General features: G+C 56.8%; 1 protein-coding gene across 1 annotated transcript; it reads left to right on the top strand.

The window, feature by feature from the left end:
* Positions 1-318: 318 nt before the first annotated feature.
* Positions 319-2,611, top strand: KCNF1 (potassium voltage-gated channel modifier subfamily F member 1). The gene has a single exon (XM_036873467.1). The coding sequence runs from the start codon at positions 794-796 to the stop codon at positions 2,276-2,278; it is 1,485 nt and encodes a 494-aa protein (XP_036729362.1). The 5' UTR covers positions 319-793; the 3' UTR covers positions 2,279-2,611.
* The last annotated feature ends 15,477 nt before the right edge of the window (positions 2,612-18,088 follow it).

Genomic DNA, 18,088 nt, shown 5'->3' with positions numbered 1-18,088 from the left:
GGCGGAGCAACAGGCGGCCGTGCTCTCTCGCCATCGATCTTCTGGACACAGCAGGGAGAGAGAAACTTTCCAGCCAGCGCCGGCCGGCCTGCCGCTTTCAAGCCCGGGGGTCCCGGGCCCCTGGGTGACCTGCGGCTCCGGGAGCGGCGGGCAGTCGCGCGGCAGCGGCGGTGGCCGGCGCGCAGCTGTGCCCGTCTGCCCAAGGGTTAACCCGTTCCCCTGCCGCTGCCGCGCGTGCCTTGCAGAATTTCACCAGAAGAGGGTACAGTTTGAAAAGCTCCTGACGTCAGGCTGGAATTCCTATTGTGTTTGGAAACAGCTCGGGCACAGCAAGCCCAAGTTGCTCTCCGCACACCTCGGCGGGCTGCGTGGGGCCGGCGGCCGCGGGGCACGTCTCGCGCCGGGGTCGCACGCGGGGACCCGCGCGCCCGGGGACGGAGGACGGTGCCTGCCGCCCACGAGGGGACCCCACTCCCGCCGGAGGCCGAGCCGAAGCGGCGGATCGCGCCACCCGGGAGCCGGGGTGAGCGCTCGGGGCGAGGCCGGTGGCCGCGAGAGCCCCCCGCCGGCGCGCCCCAGCGCCCGGATGCCCGCCCGGAGCCCCGCCGCCAGGCGCCTGCCTCCCCCGCGGCGCGCCCCGGCCCGCTGCCGCCCGCTGTGACCGCGCTTCCAGGCAGGCGGGCGCCGGCCGGGCTTCCCCGAGGGCCGCGCACCGGCGGCACCCGCCGGACCCCCGGCGGCGGCGGCGGCGGCAGGGCGCGGAGCCGAGGCCGCGCGGGCCCTCGCCGGGAGAATGGACGGGGCCGGGGAGCGCAGCCTCCCGGAGCCGGGCAGCCGGGGCTCCCGGGCGGCAGACGACATGGAGATCGTCGTCAACGTGGGAGGCGTGCGGCGGGTGCTGTACGGAGACCTCCTCAGCCGGTACCCCGAGACCCGGCTGGCGGAGCTCATCGACTGCTTGGCCGGGGGCTACGACACCATCTTCTCCCTGTGCGACGACTACGACCCCGGGAAGCGCGAGTTCTACTTCGACAGGGACCCGGACGCGTTCAAGTGTGTCATTGAGGTGTACTATTTTGGGGAGGTCCACATGAAGAAGGGCATCTGCCCCATCTGCTTCAAGAACGAGATGGACTTCTGGAAGGTGGACCTCAAGTTCCTGGACGACTGCTGCAAGAGCCACCTGAGCGAGAAGCGCGAGGAGCTGGAGGAGATTGCGCGCCGCGTGCAGCTCATTCTGGACGACCTGGGCGTGGACACGGCCGAGGGCCGCTGGCAGCGCTGCCAGAAGTGCGTCTGGAAGTTCCTGGAGAAGCCCGAGTCCTCGTGTCCGGCGCGGGTGGTGGCCGTCCTGTCCTTCCTGCTCATCCTCGTCTCGTCGGTGGTCATGTGCATGGGCACCATCCCCGAGCTGCAGGTGCTGGACGCCGAGGGCAACCGCGTGGAGCACCCGACGCTGGAGAACGTGGAGACGGCGTGCATCGGCTGGTTCACGCTGGAGTACCTGCTGCGCCTGTTCTCCTCGCCCAACAAGCTGCACTTCGCCCTGTCCTTCATGAACATCGTGGACGTGCTGGCCATCCTCCCCTTCTACGTGAGCTTCACGCTCACGCACCTGGGCGCCCGCATGATGGAGCTGACCAACGTGCAGCAGGCGGTGCAGGCCCTGCGGATCATGCGCATCGCCCGCATCTTCAAGCTGGCGCGCCACTCCTCGGGGCTGCAGACCCTCACCTACGCCCTCAAGCGCAGCTTCAAGGAACTGGGGCTGCTGCTCATGTACCTGGCCGTGGGCATCTTCGTCTTCTCGGCCCTGGGCTACACCATGGAGCAGAGCCACCCGGAGACCTTGTTTAAGAGCATCCCCCAGTCCTTCTGGTGGGCCATCATCACCATGACCACGGTTGGCTATGGTGACATCTACCCCAAGACCACCCTGGGCAAGCTCAATGCAGCCATCAGCTTCCTGTGTGGGGTCATTGCCATTGCCCTGCCCATCCACCCCATCATCAACAACTTTGTCAGATACTACAACAAGCAGCGAGTCCTGGAAACGGCAGCCAAGCACGAGCTGGAGTTGATGGAGCTCAACTCCAGCAGTGTGGGCGAGGGCAAGACAGGGGGCTCCCGCGGCGACCTGGACAACCTCCCGCCAGAGCCCGCCGGGAAGGAGGGGCTGAGCTGGAGCAGCCGGCTGAAGGTCTCCCACAGCGACACCTTCATCCCCCTGCTGACCGAGGAGAAGCACCACAGGACCCGGCTCCAGAGCTGCAAGTGACGAGGGACGACCTGGGCACAGACGGACTGGGCTGGTGGATGGATGGACGGACGGGTGTGACAGGCCTGCCAGTGACTGCCCGGGAGGGGCTGTCCTTTGTCCCCCAGCCCTCTCCAGAACAGAACTTTGAAGGCCCTCTTGGGCACCTCTGATGAGGCCGGGTAAGATCCCTTTGTGTTTCTGGCTGTCCAGGGTCCCGGGGGCGGGGACGGGGGCGGGGAGGGGCGTCCAGGGATCACTGACAGTTTGGGGTGATGAGGGCTGTGGTCTGGCTGACGGCAGGCGCGCTCGCCCGGTTCTGTATCTCCTTCAATAAAGCCTCCTGCTCTCTGCGCCCGCCTGTGGTGTAGGTTCTGTCACAGGCTGGCCACCCCCTGCCCTGTCCCCCGCCGCACCCCACCCCCACTCCCAGATGTGACTCAGCCCCTCCTGGGAGGTAGGTGTGCAGCCCAAAGCGTTTATTTTTAGCTGAGGGCTAGTTAAAGAAGGGCTTCTACATAAGGTTCAGCCCAGGGAGCTTTGCCACAATCCAGGAGGCTCTGTGCCTCCTGTTTCCTTCTGAGGAAAAGCTTACTCCCAGGAGAGGAAGAATTCACAGAACGGAGAGCACCAAGCAGTGGGGTTACCGTTTCTTAATCACCTGAGCAAGGCCCTTTTCACAACTTCTTTCCATTCCTTCCAGCAACCCTGCTAGCTAGGTAGCCCCCCCCCCTTTAGAGAAGAAGAAACTGAGGCCCCAGGGCACACAGAGCAGGGATTCAGTCCCAGGTCTGATGACCCCCAAAGCAGCACATTCATTCTCTTTGATGTGAGGAGGTCTTGGGACAGAGGCGTGTGCTTGGGCCATGAGGGGAGGGTCTGCAGACCAGGAGAGGGGTTGAGCGTCCTCAGGGTGGACGTGCCTGTCTTCCAGCTCATCCTTTCTCCTAGAACCAGCACTTCTGAGGTATCAGCTGAATGGGCAAACCTGAGCACGCTCCGGGTGGCCCGCTGCCAGCCTAGTCTGTGAGCCCCCGGGGAACAGACACAGACAGACCTAGATTTGAAGTCCAGGGAATGAGGAGGTGATCTCTGAGATGCCTTCTAGCTTAAACACTGTTCTCTACCATCCCTCCCTTACCACTCCCTTACTTGCTGTGTGACCTTAGGCCTGTTGCTTAACCTCTCTGATCCTCATTCTGATCATTTATTAAATGGAAGAATTACTTCAGGGAATCACAGTGCTTAGCACAGTGCCTGGCACATAGTAGCTACTCAGTAAACGGCAGGTGTTTCCATTACTGTGTGCTGGGAGAGGAGTGAGGGGCACAGCTTCCCACTCTGGCCTCCCCAGGGCTGGGCTGGTATGCAGATGGGGGAGCGGTGGCCACAGGGCACTGTCATGCTGTTCTTAGTCAAAGGCAGTCCCCTTGGCACGGAGTTGGTCCCAGCAGGCCCCTCTCTCTGGCTTTCCACCTTCCACAAACCCCAGAGCTCTGTTCCTCCTTCCCCTCCTGGGGCAGCGGGTGCAGGAGCCCTCTGAGGGGAGGGGGAGGTCTAGTAGGAGGGGAAGGGGAGGTAGTCCCTGGTCTGCACCATCCTGGGCAGGTCTTTCCTTCTCTGGGCCCTGGTTTTCCCATATGTATAAAGAGGGATGCTTTCTCGGGGCCCCTTCCAGGATTTGCAAGACTAGGGCTGTGGACGTGTTGGGTTGGGGACTCCAGGGGGTGGGAGGCTGCCACGTTGTAGGGGCCTTGAAGGGAGGAGAGAGTCAGAGCCGTCCCTGTGAGGTGCGGGGCCCTGAGCCAATGTTGTGCACCCCTCCCTCACACGTTTCTCCAGGGAATACTGGGTCAGGTGACCATGGAAGGCAGAGGAAGAGGTGGGCCCAGGGCTGTGGGACTCAGTGGGAGGGAGGAGAGGCTCGGGAAGAGGCGATTGTTTGGCATCCCTGGGGCTCAGTGGGGCCTGCTGAATGTGACTGAGTTGGGTGGGATTGCCTCTCTTTGTCCCCCTGCCCCCAGAGTCCTTGGGAAGCCCCAAGCCTGTGCTGGCCTGAGAACTCTGAGCCCAGAGCAGGGAAGAAGTTCGGGGTTGGAGAGAGCCCAGGAGGTGAGGCACCTTCCCTACTATTCACCTGGGGTCAGGGGACAGTGTCTTTTTTTTTTTTTTTTTTTTTCCACACCCGGTGGCTTCTTATGGGATCTTAGTTCCCTGACCAGGGATTGAACCCAGGCCCTCGGCAGTGAAAGTGCTGAGTCCTAACCACTGGACCACCAAGGAATTCCCTGGGGAGAGTGTCTTTATTGCTACAAAAACACTCAGAGCCCATCTCATCCACGCTTAGGAGGAGACCAACTCCCAAGAGGGTGAGAAGTTTGTCTGAGCTCTTCCGTGAATCAGGCTTACACAGGGTCCTGGTCCCAGAGGAGCTCAGAGCGTGACACGCATATAGAGTGACATGCTTTGCCGTGGATGAGTGACCAGAGAGCTTTTGGAGCCAGGTGGAGGGGCTGCCCTCTCCCCCTAGGGATCTTCCTGGGGCACAACAAAATCAGCTGGGGAGCTTTACAAAATCTCAGTGTTCAGGCTGCGTCCACACTTATTACATTAGAATCCCCGGGTGACACCCAGGCATCAGTATTTTTTAAAGTGCACAGGGGTCATCCAGAGATTTTGCTAAAATGCAGACTTTGAATCAGTCACTCGGCGGGGGGGGGGGCCCTGAGCTTCTGCATTTCCAGCAAGCTGCCAGGTGAGGCCGATACTGCTGGTCCGTGGACTGCACTTTGCGTAGCAAGAGGCCAGAGCAGGAGCTGGCAAACTATGGACCCTTGCCTGTGTTTGTACAGTCCACAAGCTAAGAATGGTTTCTACATCTTTTCATGATAAAAAAAAAATCAAAGGAAGAATAACATTTTGTGACAGGTGAAAAGTACCTGAAATTCAAATAAATTCTTTAGGAATAGAGTCACGCCCCTTGCTCACAGGTTATCTCTGGCTGCTCTCGAGCGACAAGAACAAAGTTGAAGAGCTGTGGTGGAGATCACATGGCCCTCAGAGCCAAAAATGCTTATTACTGGCCCTTTACATTAAAAGTGTGCCAACCCTGGGCTACAGGAAACAAGCACTATGTCAGGCCTTGAATGATGAGTGGGGAGAAGCAGAAGCAGGGGAGCCGCATGAGCAAAGACATGGAGTGTGGGACCACCTCAGAGGAGGCAAGTCCGTGCCCATCCCACGGAGCCTCGGGGTCTCAGCCCCCCCTCCTTCTTTCCCCCAAGAAGCCCCGACTCCTGGTTTCCTGCATGAGGTTCTGTGGTCCCAGCTCCTGCTCTGGGAGATGGCTTCTCTCCCTCCTTTCCTGACCTTTCCTCTTATCACATCCTCCGCCCCCATCCTAGGACCATCACCTAACACCCTCTTCTCTGACCCAGGAGGATCTGACAAACCTCCTGTGAGCTGTTAATTTCTATTGAAAGAGGGAGAGAGAGAAAGAAAGGTATGGTTCTTGGAATCACAGAATATCCAAGTTAAAAGGAAAATAGGCATCACCTAGTCCAACCTCCCCTGCCCCCAGCCCCCTGCGTTGTACTGACAGAAAAACTGTGGCTCCAGAGCACGCACAGCTGAGTGAGAGGGGTTTAATTAAGTCCTGAAGGTCACAGCTAGATTGAGGGGTCCAGCTTGTTCTGCATCTCATAACATTGGGAGCACATAATTAACTCATTTTGAAAATAGAGAATTGGGAGTGTGGGCGTGTGTGTGTGTGTGTATGTGTGTAAACAAATCATGCGGTGAGCTAGTCAGCCTGTTTTACAGATGGGGAAACTGAGGCCCGGAGAGCAGAAGCAACAGGCCGGTGGCCATGCTGCTTCTTGGTGGCAGAAGCAGGAGCTGAGCCCGGAGCCTGCAGGCCACACTCATCTGGGGCCAGACAGTGACACGCCCCACGGCCTCCACTTAATGTTTACCCTGAGCTTCCTAATAAGGTGCAGGATGCCATCATCTGATCCCCCGGGAAGGCATCTCTGCAGATGGACTGGCTCTGGCGGTGGTGTTTTTAAGGAAAGAAAAAGAAGGAAAAGGAAAACATTCTCTTGGGCAAGCAGCCTTGGACCAGATGCTCAGGCCATGCTGAGCTCGGGATCCATCTTGGCAATGGTAGGAGGTGTCTGGAGATTAAAACTTACCATCTGGGGTCTGGAGGTACCACACACAACAACGAAATGAAATACCCAGAAAATGGGTAAAAAAAAAAAATCCGTGAAAATGGCAAGACCTGGAATTTTTTCACCCACGCTCCCTGAGGAAACCTGACAGAGGCAGGTAAGACCCTAGCAATTGCCGGAGGTTACAGTACGGGGTGCACATTGCCTGATTTAGAGGGGTCCCGCTAATGGGGCAATCTCAGCAGATGACAGGCCAGCGTGGGGAACGGTTTCGAGGCAGGGGCCCCTGCCTCCCCCTGTCTGGGAAGGGGCTGCCTGGTCCTCCCTGGTCCCCCACAAGAGGATAATTCAATGTCTCACCAGTCTCTTGACATCTCCCAGGGAGACGAGAGACAGGTGTTTCCAGAGAGGCCTCCCACCTTTCCGCCTGTGAGAAGACAGCTCCGTGCACTGTGCTCGTGGGACTGCGTCGGGTAGCAGATTTGCAAGGAGGTTTCAGCCGTCGCCGTAATCTGAGGCGGAAGCTCCCCGTAAATGCTTTTCTCCACTTGCAGCGGCCTGAGACGTAGCTGCAGGGATGCTGTGGGGATCCAAAGGGGAAAAAAATGGAAACGAGAATTAGGAGACTTGATGCTCCATCATTTCATTGTTTTTGACGCTCTCAGCCATACTCGGAGCTGGGGCTGCTGCAGCCACGACTTTATTTCCCTCTGTCGACAACGAGCCAGAAGGGAATGACTGCTCTGGCTTCGGGTGAGACCCGTGGCCCGTGGTCACACAGCTAAAGAGAGGTCCGTGTGGAACTCCAGCTTGGACCTGGTGCCCACCACCTGGCAGGGCAGCGTCCCATCCCAAGGAACCAGCTTAGCCTCTGGGTTCCTTCAGGGCAAAAGACTCGCCCTGAACGGGAGCTGCCAGAAGCCACGTCTTGTCCCCAAATGCAAAACATCATGCCGTTGACAAGGGCTTGGCTGGGAAAATGGGACCTGTCCTGCTATGGTGGCAGCCCAGATTGGGGAGAAGGTGCAAATATTAACACACCAGCTGGTTTCTGCTGCTGCACACGTTGGCTAAGAGGTTGGGAGCTGTTGCTTGAAGCCAAGGGCCTTGTCTCTGCTATATTCGACTTGTCGGGCTCTTTGCTAGATTTTGCGGGGAGCATCTGCCCTGGCCTTGGAGCACAGGCCCCAGGGAGGCCTATCCAGATCGCAGGTAAACTGGAGCCCCCGGGAGCGCCGGCCGCTGTCCACACCTTGCACCTGAGTGGGAGTGGGAGGTGTGAGCCAGAACCCGGCTCTCCATCCCTTCCGTGTCTCCCCAACCCAAGGCCAAGTTCAGACTGCTGAGCTGGGCCCTCAAGGCCTCCATGGCACGGCTCCCAATACCCCTCCAGCTTTCTCTCCCACCGCCCCCAACATCACACCGGACCAGGTGGCTCTTCCCACCCCACACGCTGGAGAGTCTGTGCTCCCCGCCTGTGCACGGGGGCCTCCCAGCATCCCTACTGCCCTTCTCCCGCTTTCCCACTGTCGGCTTCTACCCCTGCGTCCACACCCGGCTGTGATGCCATCTTCCCTTCTCAGAGGTGAGGTCGCCTCCTGCAGGGTCTGGAGAGGGGCATGCTGGCCCCGTGGGGGCAGAAACCGAGCAGGAGAGACGGCGGGGTCAGCCGCCCCACGCTGTCCTCGGGGAAGCGGCCCCTGGGGTAGATCACGTGACGGCCTAAAGTCACACGGGGTTGGCAGCAGTCAGAATCAGACCCCTGGTCCCATCTCTGTGCTCACCTCCCCTCTCTGTCCACTCCTCACCCACCCTCACCCACTCCTGGCTACAGGTTTGAACCAAGGGTTGGCGCTGACGTTTTAGGAATTAGACTGAAAACCGGCCCCACTAACAGCGCCCCCATTACTTACACAGGTGGTTTGGCAGGGTGTGGTAGCAGAGCCCGGGGCTGACTGCCTGAAAGTACTTAGCAGATGTCCTTTCAAACCTGTGTTAAAACCTCTTGGCCTTTTAAAGCCTTGAAGTTCACATTCAGAATGAGGGGTCCATCTCATTCTGCTTCTCATAAAGCACACAGTGAAAGTGCAGGACGTGTGTGTGTGTGTGCACGCGCACGCGTGCGCACGCATGCAAAAACAAATCAACGCCTGCCTTCTAGATGAAAGGCGGAAGATGCTAGGCCCGTTGGTGCACCCCGAAGCCGCTCCTTCCCGCTCTAATTTCCTGTCTTTCCCTGAACCTGGTTCACAGCCAACCAAGGCAGGGACCGCAGGCAGATCTACTTTCCGTCCCCAGGAGCACCAGCCGCGCTCTGCTCCTGGATCAGACAGGCATGGCACATGGGAGACAGGAGCCCCGAACATCCTTCGTAGCTGGCTGCCCGGAGCACAGGAAGGGGGTGTGCAGGCAGGGACCAGTCTCTCCTGAGAATTGGCCCTTTCGCACATTTCTAGAAAACCGAGGCTTGGAGAGCTTCATCAACTTGTCCACGATTTCCCTCTAACGGGGCGGGCCGGCGGGTGAGGGGGGCGCAGAGTAGCTGGGCCAGGACAGAGCCCCTCCCTGGGGCTGGAGGCCTTTGCTCTCCCAGCCTCCCTCGGCCCCTTCTCAGTGCTGCTGGTGTGGGACAGTGACCGGGGCTGTGAGTCCCCTGAGGTTAGGTTTGCACCTGGGTCACAGATGTGTCTCTTGGCACCTGGAGCAGTGCCTGGTCCACTGTGGGGCCACAGAAAATATTATGGGATGAACTTATTGTCACTCACTATGTGCATGTCACTGTGCCATGGGCAGCCTGACTCCTGGCCAGACCTAGAGCTTCTTTTCTTTACATTTTGTGAAGGGCTTTCTGGTCTCTTGGCGGTGGGGACCACGCCCTCCCTCTGTAGCAGTGCCTCGCATCATGCCTGCGGGCACAGAGAGGCGCTCCCTAGGTGTTTACAGGGAAGCTGGGACCTCCCTCCATCAAGTCCCACTCTTGTTCCCGACCCCCTGCCCAGTCCATGCAGACACGGGCTGTGTCCACGGCATCCTGGATGAGCTCCGAGGCCTAACGCTGGGGGTCTTCTGAGAGGGCAGCCAGTGCCTGCTCTGGGTGGTGTAAACAGGGAGAGATTTACAGCCGACTTTGCCCAAGCAGGGCCTGGCGGAAGAGACGGATTCCACAGCCCTGCCTGCAGGCCTCGCTGTTTCTGTTTCTCCTGGGGAAGCCTCACTTCAAAGTGGGGGGAGCTCAGGGACTTCCCTGGTGGCACAGTGATTAAGAATCCGCCTGCCAATGCAGGGGACACGGGTTTGACCCCTGGTCAGGGAAGATCCCACAGGCTGCAGAGCAACTAAGCCCATGCGCCACAACTACTGAGCCTGCGCTCTACAGCCCGCAAGCCACAACTACTGAAGCCCGTGCGCCTAGAGCCCGTGCTCCGCAACAAGAGAAGCCACCGCAATGAGAAGCCCGGGCACCGCCCCGCTCGCTGCAACTAGAGAAAGCCCACGCGCAGCAACGAAGACCCAACGCGGCCAAAAATAAATAAATAAATAAAAATTTAAAAAAAGAAATGGAGGACCCATTTTTCACGTGTATTAAGAGTAACTTTGCTCTGTGTGTGTGTATTTTGTTTTCTCTTGCCTTTCTGCCCTGTGTTTGAAGATTTCCTTGGTTTTATCGTCTATATTATTGATTTGGTGTTCGCCTATGCCCGTTTTATCATTCTTCCAGTTGTCTGATGTTTTTCGGAGTTATCACTGAATTTCCAAGAAATCTTTCTTTCCTGATTGCTCCTGTTCATCATCTGCTCATGGTCCCATCTGACTCCTCATGCGCATAAGTTCAGGAAGCAGAAGTCGATATTATTTTTGTAAAGCCTGAACCTGAAGGACCACAGTGGATAAGAGTGGGATCTTTTCAGTGTCTGAGACAGAGTCTGCATGGAAAGGGCGGGGCTTTGGGCCCGGAGACACAGCTCAAACTCCCCCTGCAGCACTGACCAGCGGTATGAGCTTAACTCTGACAGCATGGGCTTCCCTATCTGTAAATGGGGAAAGCACTTCCTACCTTGCAGGCTTGCAGTGCGGATGAAAGGCCTCCTGTGGGCCCCTGGATCTGCACCTTGGTTGTGAATGAGTCTTCATCAATTAATGCAACACGAGGCCTGTGCTCTACCCACACCCTTTCACCAGAGTGGAAAATTGCCTTTTGTTACTCTTCACCCCAGAGCTGTTTGGCTTTTTGACTACATATATGTATGTATGTATTTTAGTCATTTCTGGGCAGCTTCTCATGCATATTCAAATCCAAGCAGTTAGGGTTCTGGGAATGATTCAAATGTTTGCTGCACAGTGTAACTGATCTTAATATAGCCGCATCGCCCCAGTCTGCAGTTGTCTCCGGGCCTCCTCCGCTCCGGCACAACCTGTTTAGGCCAAAGGAGATCAACACGCGGATGCACTTCCGCCCTCCAGCCTCACGGGGACTAAGTGGCTGGGTTGTGGGAGCCCTTTCCATCGTCCGGGTTTCTGTTTTTCTTTTGAAAGAAAGAAAAACCAGACCCAGTGTCTGGTCCTTGCTAATCATCCTCTCTATAGATGACGGGACATCCGGAGAGGAATATCGGGGGAGGCAGGGCGTGTCTCAGGTCACGTGTCGTGGGCCACGTGGCTGCCCAGAGCGCCTGGATGAGTGTGGTCCCCTCAGCGCCTCTGGGGATGGAGATTGTGCTCTGGCCATGTGTGTAAAGGGGCAGCGTAGGGCAGCGTCCTCACACGTGAGCCTGTGTCGCAGTCCCCTGAGGGTGTGTTAAAACACCGGCCACTGGTCCCACCCAGAGCCTCGGGTTCAGTAGTGTGCGGTGGAGCCTGAGAATTTGCATTTTGAATAGTTTTCCAGGCGATGCTGATGCTGCTGTTGGGTGCCACACTTTGAGAACCACTGGCTTAGGGCAGTGGGAGCCTGGACCAGGGTCAGGACGGGGCTCCTGGCCACTCGGCTGGGGGACCCATCAATCCACCGGCTCTGACGGTCAGCAAACAGTGGCTTATAGAACTAAGCCCGGAGACCAGAGAGAAGCCATTTAGCCTTATGGACTCTCCTTGAGAGGATAGGGCCTCCAAGGAGGACGGAGGCTGTGACAAACTAAGAAATGTATATTGGGTCTGTGCCCTCAGTTTCTGACCCAGCGCTCCTAAAACCCTTGTAGTTTCTGGAGTGATGGGAGCATGTTTTATGCTAATGAAGCACACCTTGGGCAACCCTGCCCTGTTCTGGGGGTTCTGAGATGAATGAGGCCAGAGCCCTGCCCTTAGGAAGGTGGGAGAGAAGCATCACATGGGTGGGGTGCCACTTCATCCCAAGGGAGGGTGTCAGAAAAGACCCCTGACTCTCAAGATGCTCAGAGCCCTAAGCCAAAGGGTGGGGCCCTGGGCTGGCGATAAACCTCTGTGACTTCTGAGCGCAGAAGGGAACCCAGAAGCCGTCTGAGCACACAAAGACTGGGATTTCCAAGACATCCTCACAGATTATGAGGACAATGAGACAGATCGTTTGAAATAATGACTGTCCTAGAAATTGCCAGCTGTCTGATCTGTGTACCCACAAAGCTTCCTGCTACGAAACAAAGCCGTGCCCTGAGGCTGAGTACCCAGCTCTTTGAACCAGCGTTCTCTGGGTTACTGGATGAAACCCAGTCTGGAGGAAAGCACAAGGCCATCAGAGTCAGCCGACCTCGGTTCCCACTGTTACTGATTCTGTTAGGCTGGAGGGATTGCTTGATCTCCCTGAGCTGGGAAGTAACACCCCTCTCCCTGTGTTGGTGTGAATTAGAGTTAACAAGGCCTCACGTCCGAGGCCGGGGAGGTGGCCACTCCATAGATGGTCACTTCGCGCCTGCCTTCTGGCCCCTTCCCTGCCCTCTCCCCTCCTGGACTACATTGCAGGCCCAACAGAAATGTCTGTGGACTCCGCTTACCCCTGACTAATGAGTCACCGGTGGAACGAGAGGCCCCCCAGCTTCAGGCAGGAAGCTAAGGGCGCTACGTGGAGCCGAAGATCAGAAGCCAGCGGTGAGAAGGAGCAGAGTTCCAGGCTGGACAGGCAGTGAGGCAGAGCAGGGCCACGCGGGGGCCTGGGCCGGGGGCTCTGGTTCTGACCCGGCTGGGAGGGAACCAGGGATTGAGGTTGCTCGGGTCCCGAGTGGCGCTGAGGGGAAGAAGCTAGAGAGAGCTGCCCTCTCTCAGCACATCCTCCGGAGCCGCTGCCTTTCCAGCGTCTTGAAAGGTGAAGTGTTGAGGTGGATCTTAAGGCTCTGATGCAAAGACATTGGAGGAACTGGCCATGTGACCAAGACAGGACAGGCAGAGGTGATGCGGAGGTGGGCCTCCTGCAGCCCCGCCCCTGCCCCAGGCCCCTCCCGGGACACTAACAGCTAACACCAGTGAGCCCAGACAGGGAGTGTACGTGCATCAACCCCCCCCCTCCCCCCCCAGCCCCCCCCCCCCCGCCTCCCTCTCCAGCCCCCATCACTCCTGTTCTGACAACACCCCTAAGGCAGTATTATTTTGACCCCTCCTTGCTTTGCAGATGGGAACCTGGACGCACAATGTTGTCCTATAGCTTATTAGAGGCCAGCAGTTCTCCAACCTTATAGGTCTGTCCCTGGAGCCACACGGGAACCATCACGCCCCTACCCTCCCTGATTAGGGTCCGTGCGTGTCTGCCCACCAGATCTCTTGGCTGAGCAGGGCTGACCAGTGACTTTCCCCACAGCCATGGATGCTCGGGCTCCGGACAAGGGGTGGGCAGAAAGCTCATTCCGCTCACTGCTTTTCTTGCATTTGGGGACACTGAGGTCCAGAGGACAAGGAATCTTCCCAGGTCGCCCAGAGCAGAGGGCGCATGGCCCCAGAGTCTGGCCCGTCTGCAGCTCTGAGCCCCACGGGAGACAAAGCTGGACAGGAAGACGGTTGACCTTTCTTCCATCAGGGGAGCTTTGGGGACGTAGAAATATTTCCAAGTCTTTAAAAAAAAAAACCTCAAATACGTATTTACGATTTGCACTAGCAACTAAAAAAGAATATTTACACCAACTGTTTGAAACAGATCAATGGAACTGATTTGGGGGAAGAAATAGGAACATATTACAAAAAGTAAGTCATCTCCATCTGGTGCTGAGCATTTGACAAGAAAAACACGTGATGGCTGCACCGATTGCCTGTGACCAGCGACGCAGAAGGCACAATCCATCAGCCTGACGTTCAGTTCTGAATACTCTAATGTACCAAGGAGAGCAGAACATGTTTTAATAAAAATTATAGAAGCTGGTTGCCCACAGGCAGCTGGGAACCATCACCTTCTGGACACCTGCACGTGTGTCTTTTTTCTCCACCTCTTGAGCTGTCGGGTGGAGCACCAGCCTACCCTGGTGACTTTCTCCAGCCCAGCGTAGACTGTGATGGGCCCCTCGGCACAAAGAAGCAGAGGAGCTGGGAGAAGGCTCTGGGTAGCTCACTCAAAAAGAACTTTCTGAGCTTTTCTTTTATTATAAATATGATATATGCTTATTATAAAAATTTAAAATAATTCATAAAGGTACAAAGTAAAAGTATAAATTAAAGTCCAACCACACAGAGACAGTTAGCTGTGGTTCATGTTGCAGTGAACTACCTTCCAGATCCTTCTTCAGGCACATACAGTTTTACACACAGGGGAGCATACAGTTCTCTCCACCTGTGAGCTGAGAAAAGAAGCAGGCAGAGCTGAGCTGCTGTCTCCCAAAGGAAGGGGGATGGAGGGAGGTGTATTGGTCAGCTAGAGCTTCCACAACAACATAACATAGACTGAGTGGCTTAAACAACAAATTTAGTTTTCTCCCAGCTCTAGAGGCTGGAAGTCTGAGATAAGGTGCCAGCAGGCTTGGGGTCTGGTGTCAGGCTCTTTTCATGGGTTGTGGATGGCCACCTTCCCACCATGTGCTCTCATGGTCTTTCCTGCATGTGTGCAAGTGGGGAAAGAGAGAGTGGGCTCTCTCATGTCTCTTCTGATAAGGGCACTAACCCCATCATGAGGGCCCCACCCTCATGACCTCATCTAACCCTAATTACCTCCCAAAAGCCCCTGTCTCCAAATACCATCACTTTGGGGTTAGGGTTTCAACACAGGAATTTGCAGGGGTGGGATGCAAATATTCAGTCCATGACAGGGGAAACCCTTATTGGGAGCCTACTGTGTGCCCAGCATGGTGCCAACTACTTTGCATCCACGGGCTTATTTGTTCTCACACAGCCTCAAAGGCATGGATCACTGTCTTCATCTTACATATCAAGAAGTTAAGGTTTGTGGCAGATGTGGGATTTAAACCAGGATGCCTCTTTTGCTACTAGGTGAAGGGTTCATGAAAAAGAAAATTCAGAAACAGCCCCAAAGGGAGGAAAACTGCCCTGTTAGAGGTGATGGTGGTGGCTCTGGCCACTTTCATGCCCCCCTCAGCCCTCTATGGCCATGTAGGCTCCCCAGGGAGGAATGGACCACAGGAGGCTGCTTGACAGGCGCAAAGAGGCTTGCCCAGCCCAGGAGGCACCCTGCACTGACCCTCTGCATCTCAGAATGGTTTTCTCAGAACACTAGCTTGTGACATCAAGCCTCAAATTGGGCAGAATAAGTCCTTAAAGACAGTTTTCTCTAGCAATTACCCTAGCCGTTGAGCAAACCTTATTAGTAATTAGTTTGCCAAAGATAGCAGCCCCTCAGAGAGCAGAAGAAATGGTGATTACTGGAGCCAGCCCTTCCAGCTATTTTCTGCAAAAAAGAAACACCAGCCCCCCAGGATTTCTCTGGACCATTTTAAATCCTGGAGCCAATGGCCCAGGGCTCGGCTGCTCACCAAGTACGTCAATCTCTTTGAGACTCATTCTCCTCGTCCATCAGGTAGCGATCCCATTTTCACCTCGGTCACCCCACTTCATGTCCAGCTGTGCATGGTTGCACCCTTGCCAATGTCTGGGGGTGGGGAGGGGATATTGGGGTGCTTCACGAATGGGGGATGGTTGAGATGAACAGCGAGGGCTCTGCAAGCAGAAGACAGCCCAGGCACAGGGAGCATGTGTGGGGAAGGGGCCTGAGATGGGGCTGCACCAGCAGGGACCATGTCATGAAGGACCTAGGATCTCCTGCCAGGATGAACTCCATCCCCAAGGCCATAGGGAGTGACTGTGGAGTCTAAACCAAGGAAGCAGCAAGATCGGATTGTTGGTTAGAAGAAGAATTTTCAAGATAGGGTGACAATGCCCTGGAAAGTGGCAGAGATGCAGGCAGGGAGACCATTTAGGAGGCCATGCCAGTGATGGGGGGGAGGGACTGTCCGAGGTCTGCCAGGGGGACAGACAAGTCACAGACCTCTGCTGACCTTCCTGGTGGTGCTCAGCAGAAAGATGGATAACGGAGAGCTGTATGGGTTTTGTTTCCATGTGATTTTGGGTGACCTGACATCTCTGTCTCCCACCTCCCAGAACCCACTCCATCTTGCGGGGACCGGGGATGGTAAGTGGAGCCCCAGCGATGGATGGCCTTCCCGGAAAGTGTGGGAAGACTGAGCAGAGGGGATTCCTGGGACCGGAAGGAGAGGGCACCAGCCACGGAGACCAGGAGGAGCCATCAGAGCTGTGTGAGCAGGACCAGGAGGGCGGGGTCATGGGAAGTGTCAAGTGCAGAAGGGACACGAGATACATGAGGACTTTGAGGACTTGTTGGGGTGCCTGTGGCGGGGCTGGCGGGGACCTTTGCCAGGCTGGGGATGGGGATTGAGTGGAGGTTGAAAAGTGGAGGCAGGTAACCAGAGGGAATGCACCCTCACCAGGGTGGGGGGGCTTCTCATGCGTTGTCAAAGGAGGGAGGGCCCTGGGCAAGGGGGGCTGCAGGGAAGAGGCAGTCCTGACCACACAGCGGGTGGGGAGAGGTGGTGGGGCCCGTCCTGGCTGGAGGAGTTGGCAGGGCCGGAGAAGTGATGCACCTTGTCTCAGGTGAACTTGGATAGAGGCAGGGAGGAGGCAGAGATGCAGGGAGGACTTGGTCTGCTCCCGGTCCTGACATCAACTCACTATTGGACTTCGGGCGACTTGCATCTGCTCTCTGGGCTCCAGCTTCCAGAGCTGGCTCTCCATGACTCCACGGTCTACAGCCCACCCTCAGTGGAATGGTCTCTGAATGCAGAGGGCCTGGGGCAGAGGGGTCCTTGTTACATCTCATCTAGGAAGGCATAACTGTCCACATTTCATAAGTGAGTAAAGTGGGGCTCGGGGAAAAGAAGCCCAAGGCTACGCAGTAGTAAGTGGCAATGCCAGGTTTCTAGTCACACCTGCCTGGCCCCAGTCTCGGCTCTTTCCGCTATACACGAGCATCGCTGCAACAGGTGTACCGTGGGCAGAGGGCCACTGGTGGCTGGTTGGCTGGCTGGCTGGGCAGATGGATGGTTGGGTGAGCGGATGGATGGATAAATGGATGGGTGGATGGATACATGGGATACCCTCTGTCTCTTCTTTCCATCATCTAACTCCATCATCTAATTCTCAGAGGTGCCCCCTCTTCCAGGAAGCCCTTCCTCACTCTCCTGTCCCACAAAAATGTCTCCGCATAGGATGACCCTCTCTTCTATAGCACACGCCTCTCACAGCAGACCTATAGCTGCTCTCATAACATCCCGGCCCAGTTGGAGTCTTGCTTCCCATGCTGGACTGTGCGCTCCTGGGGGATGGGTGGGGGAGGTTCTGTCTCATATCCCTTTGTCCCTGACAGCTCCTGGCAGGGTCTTCTGTGGTGGCTGCTGGGTAAGTGGGGTGTGAAAGGTAGGCCCTGCCGGCAACTGGACTGAACTGGAGAAAGGCCGCAGCAGTGAGGGGAGACCTGGGGGACTGGGGAGTGCAGATTGTACAGCACTCAACCCACCGGCTGGGATGGAATCTTCCTCCTCAGGAGCCCCGCCCTGAGGGCAGCAGCAGAAAGAAACCCGAGTTTGCCAATAAACAGTTCTCACCTCTTCCAGCCTGATTTCTTCATTTGTTCTCTTTGGGTGAATTCTCAGATTTCCAGCTATCCTCTCCCAGCCTTCTCCTCCTCTGAGACGTGGGGGCATGGGTGCAATTGTGTGTGTGTGTGAGTGTGAGTGAGTGTGTGTCTGTGAGTGTGTGTCTGCGAGTGTGTGCTTGTGTTTGGGTGTGTGTGAGTGTGTGTGTCTGCGAGTGTGTGTGTGCATCTGCAAGTGAGTCTGCAAGTGTGTGCCTGTGAGTGGGGGGGTGTGAGTGTGTGCAGGCTCACGTGGCCTCGTGGGGATGGGGAGGGCTCCCTTGCTTCTTCTGGTGTTGGTGTCCCGGTAGCTCTTGCTAGGCCCTGGCTTTGTGTCTGACCGCTTGACCTTCCAGTGTGCCCGATGCTGACCACTGGATTCTGGCCACACAGTCTTGCCCTAGCAGCCTCTCCATTCTGTCCTTCTCTGATCCACCGGCCTCCTTGGCACCGGGGTGTCCCCTCCCCAGGGAGCCCGGGAGCTTCCGGATCCTCTGCAGAGCTCACCGGTGTCAGTCAGCTCCACTGTCGTTAACCTGGACCCCTCCGTCCCCAGGGTCACACTCTGGCTCCTGCACACCAGGAGGAAGGTGGCTCCTCTCCCAGGCCAGG

This window comes from Balaenoptera musculus, chromosome 13 (genome assembly GCF_009873245.2).
Source record: "Balaenoptera musculus isolate JJ_BM4_2016_0621 chromosome 13, mBalMus1.pri.v3, whole genome shotgun sequence".
Classification (NCBI taxonomy): Eukaryota; Metazoa; Chordata; class Mammalia; order Artiodactyla; family Balaenopteridae; genus Balaenoptera; species Balaenoptera musculus.
The sequence above is the reverse complement of the archived record's forward strand: the minus strand, read 5'-3'. Positions and strand labels throughout refer to the sequence as shown.

Bases quoted from the DNA above. Each gene is read 5' to 3' on its own strand.
- KCNF1 (XM_036873467.1), top strand. From the start codon at position 794: ATGGACGGGGCCGGGGAGCGCAGCCTCCCGGAGCCGGGCAGCCGGGGC.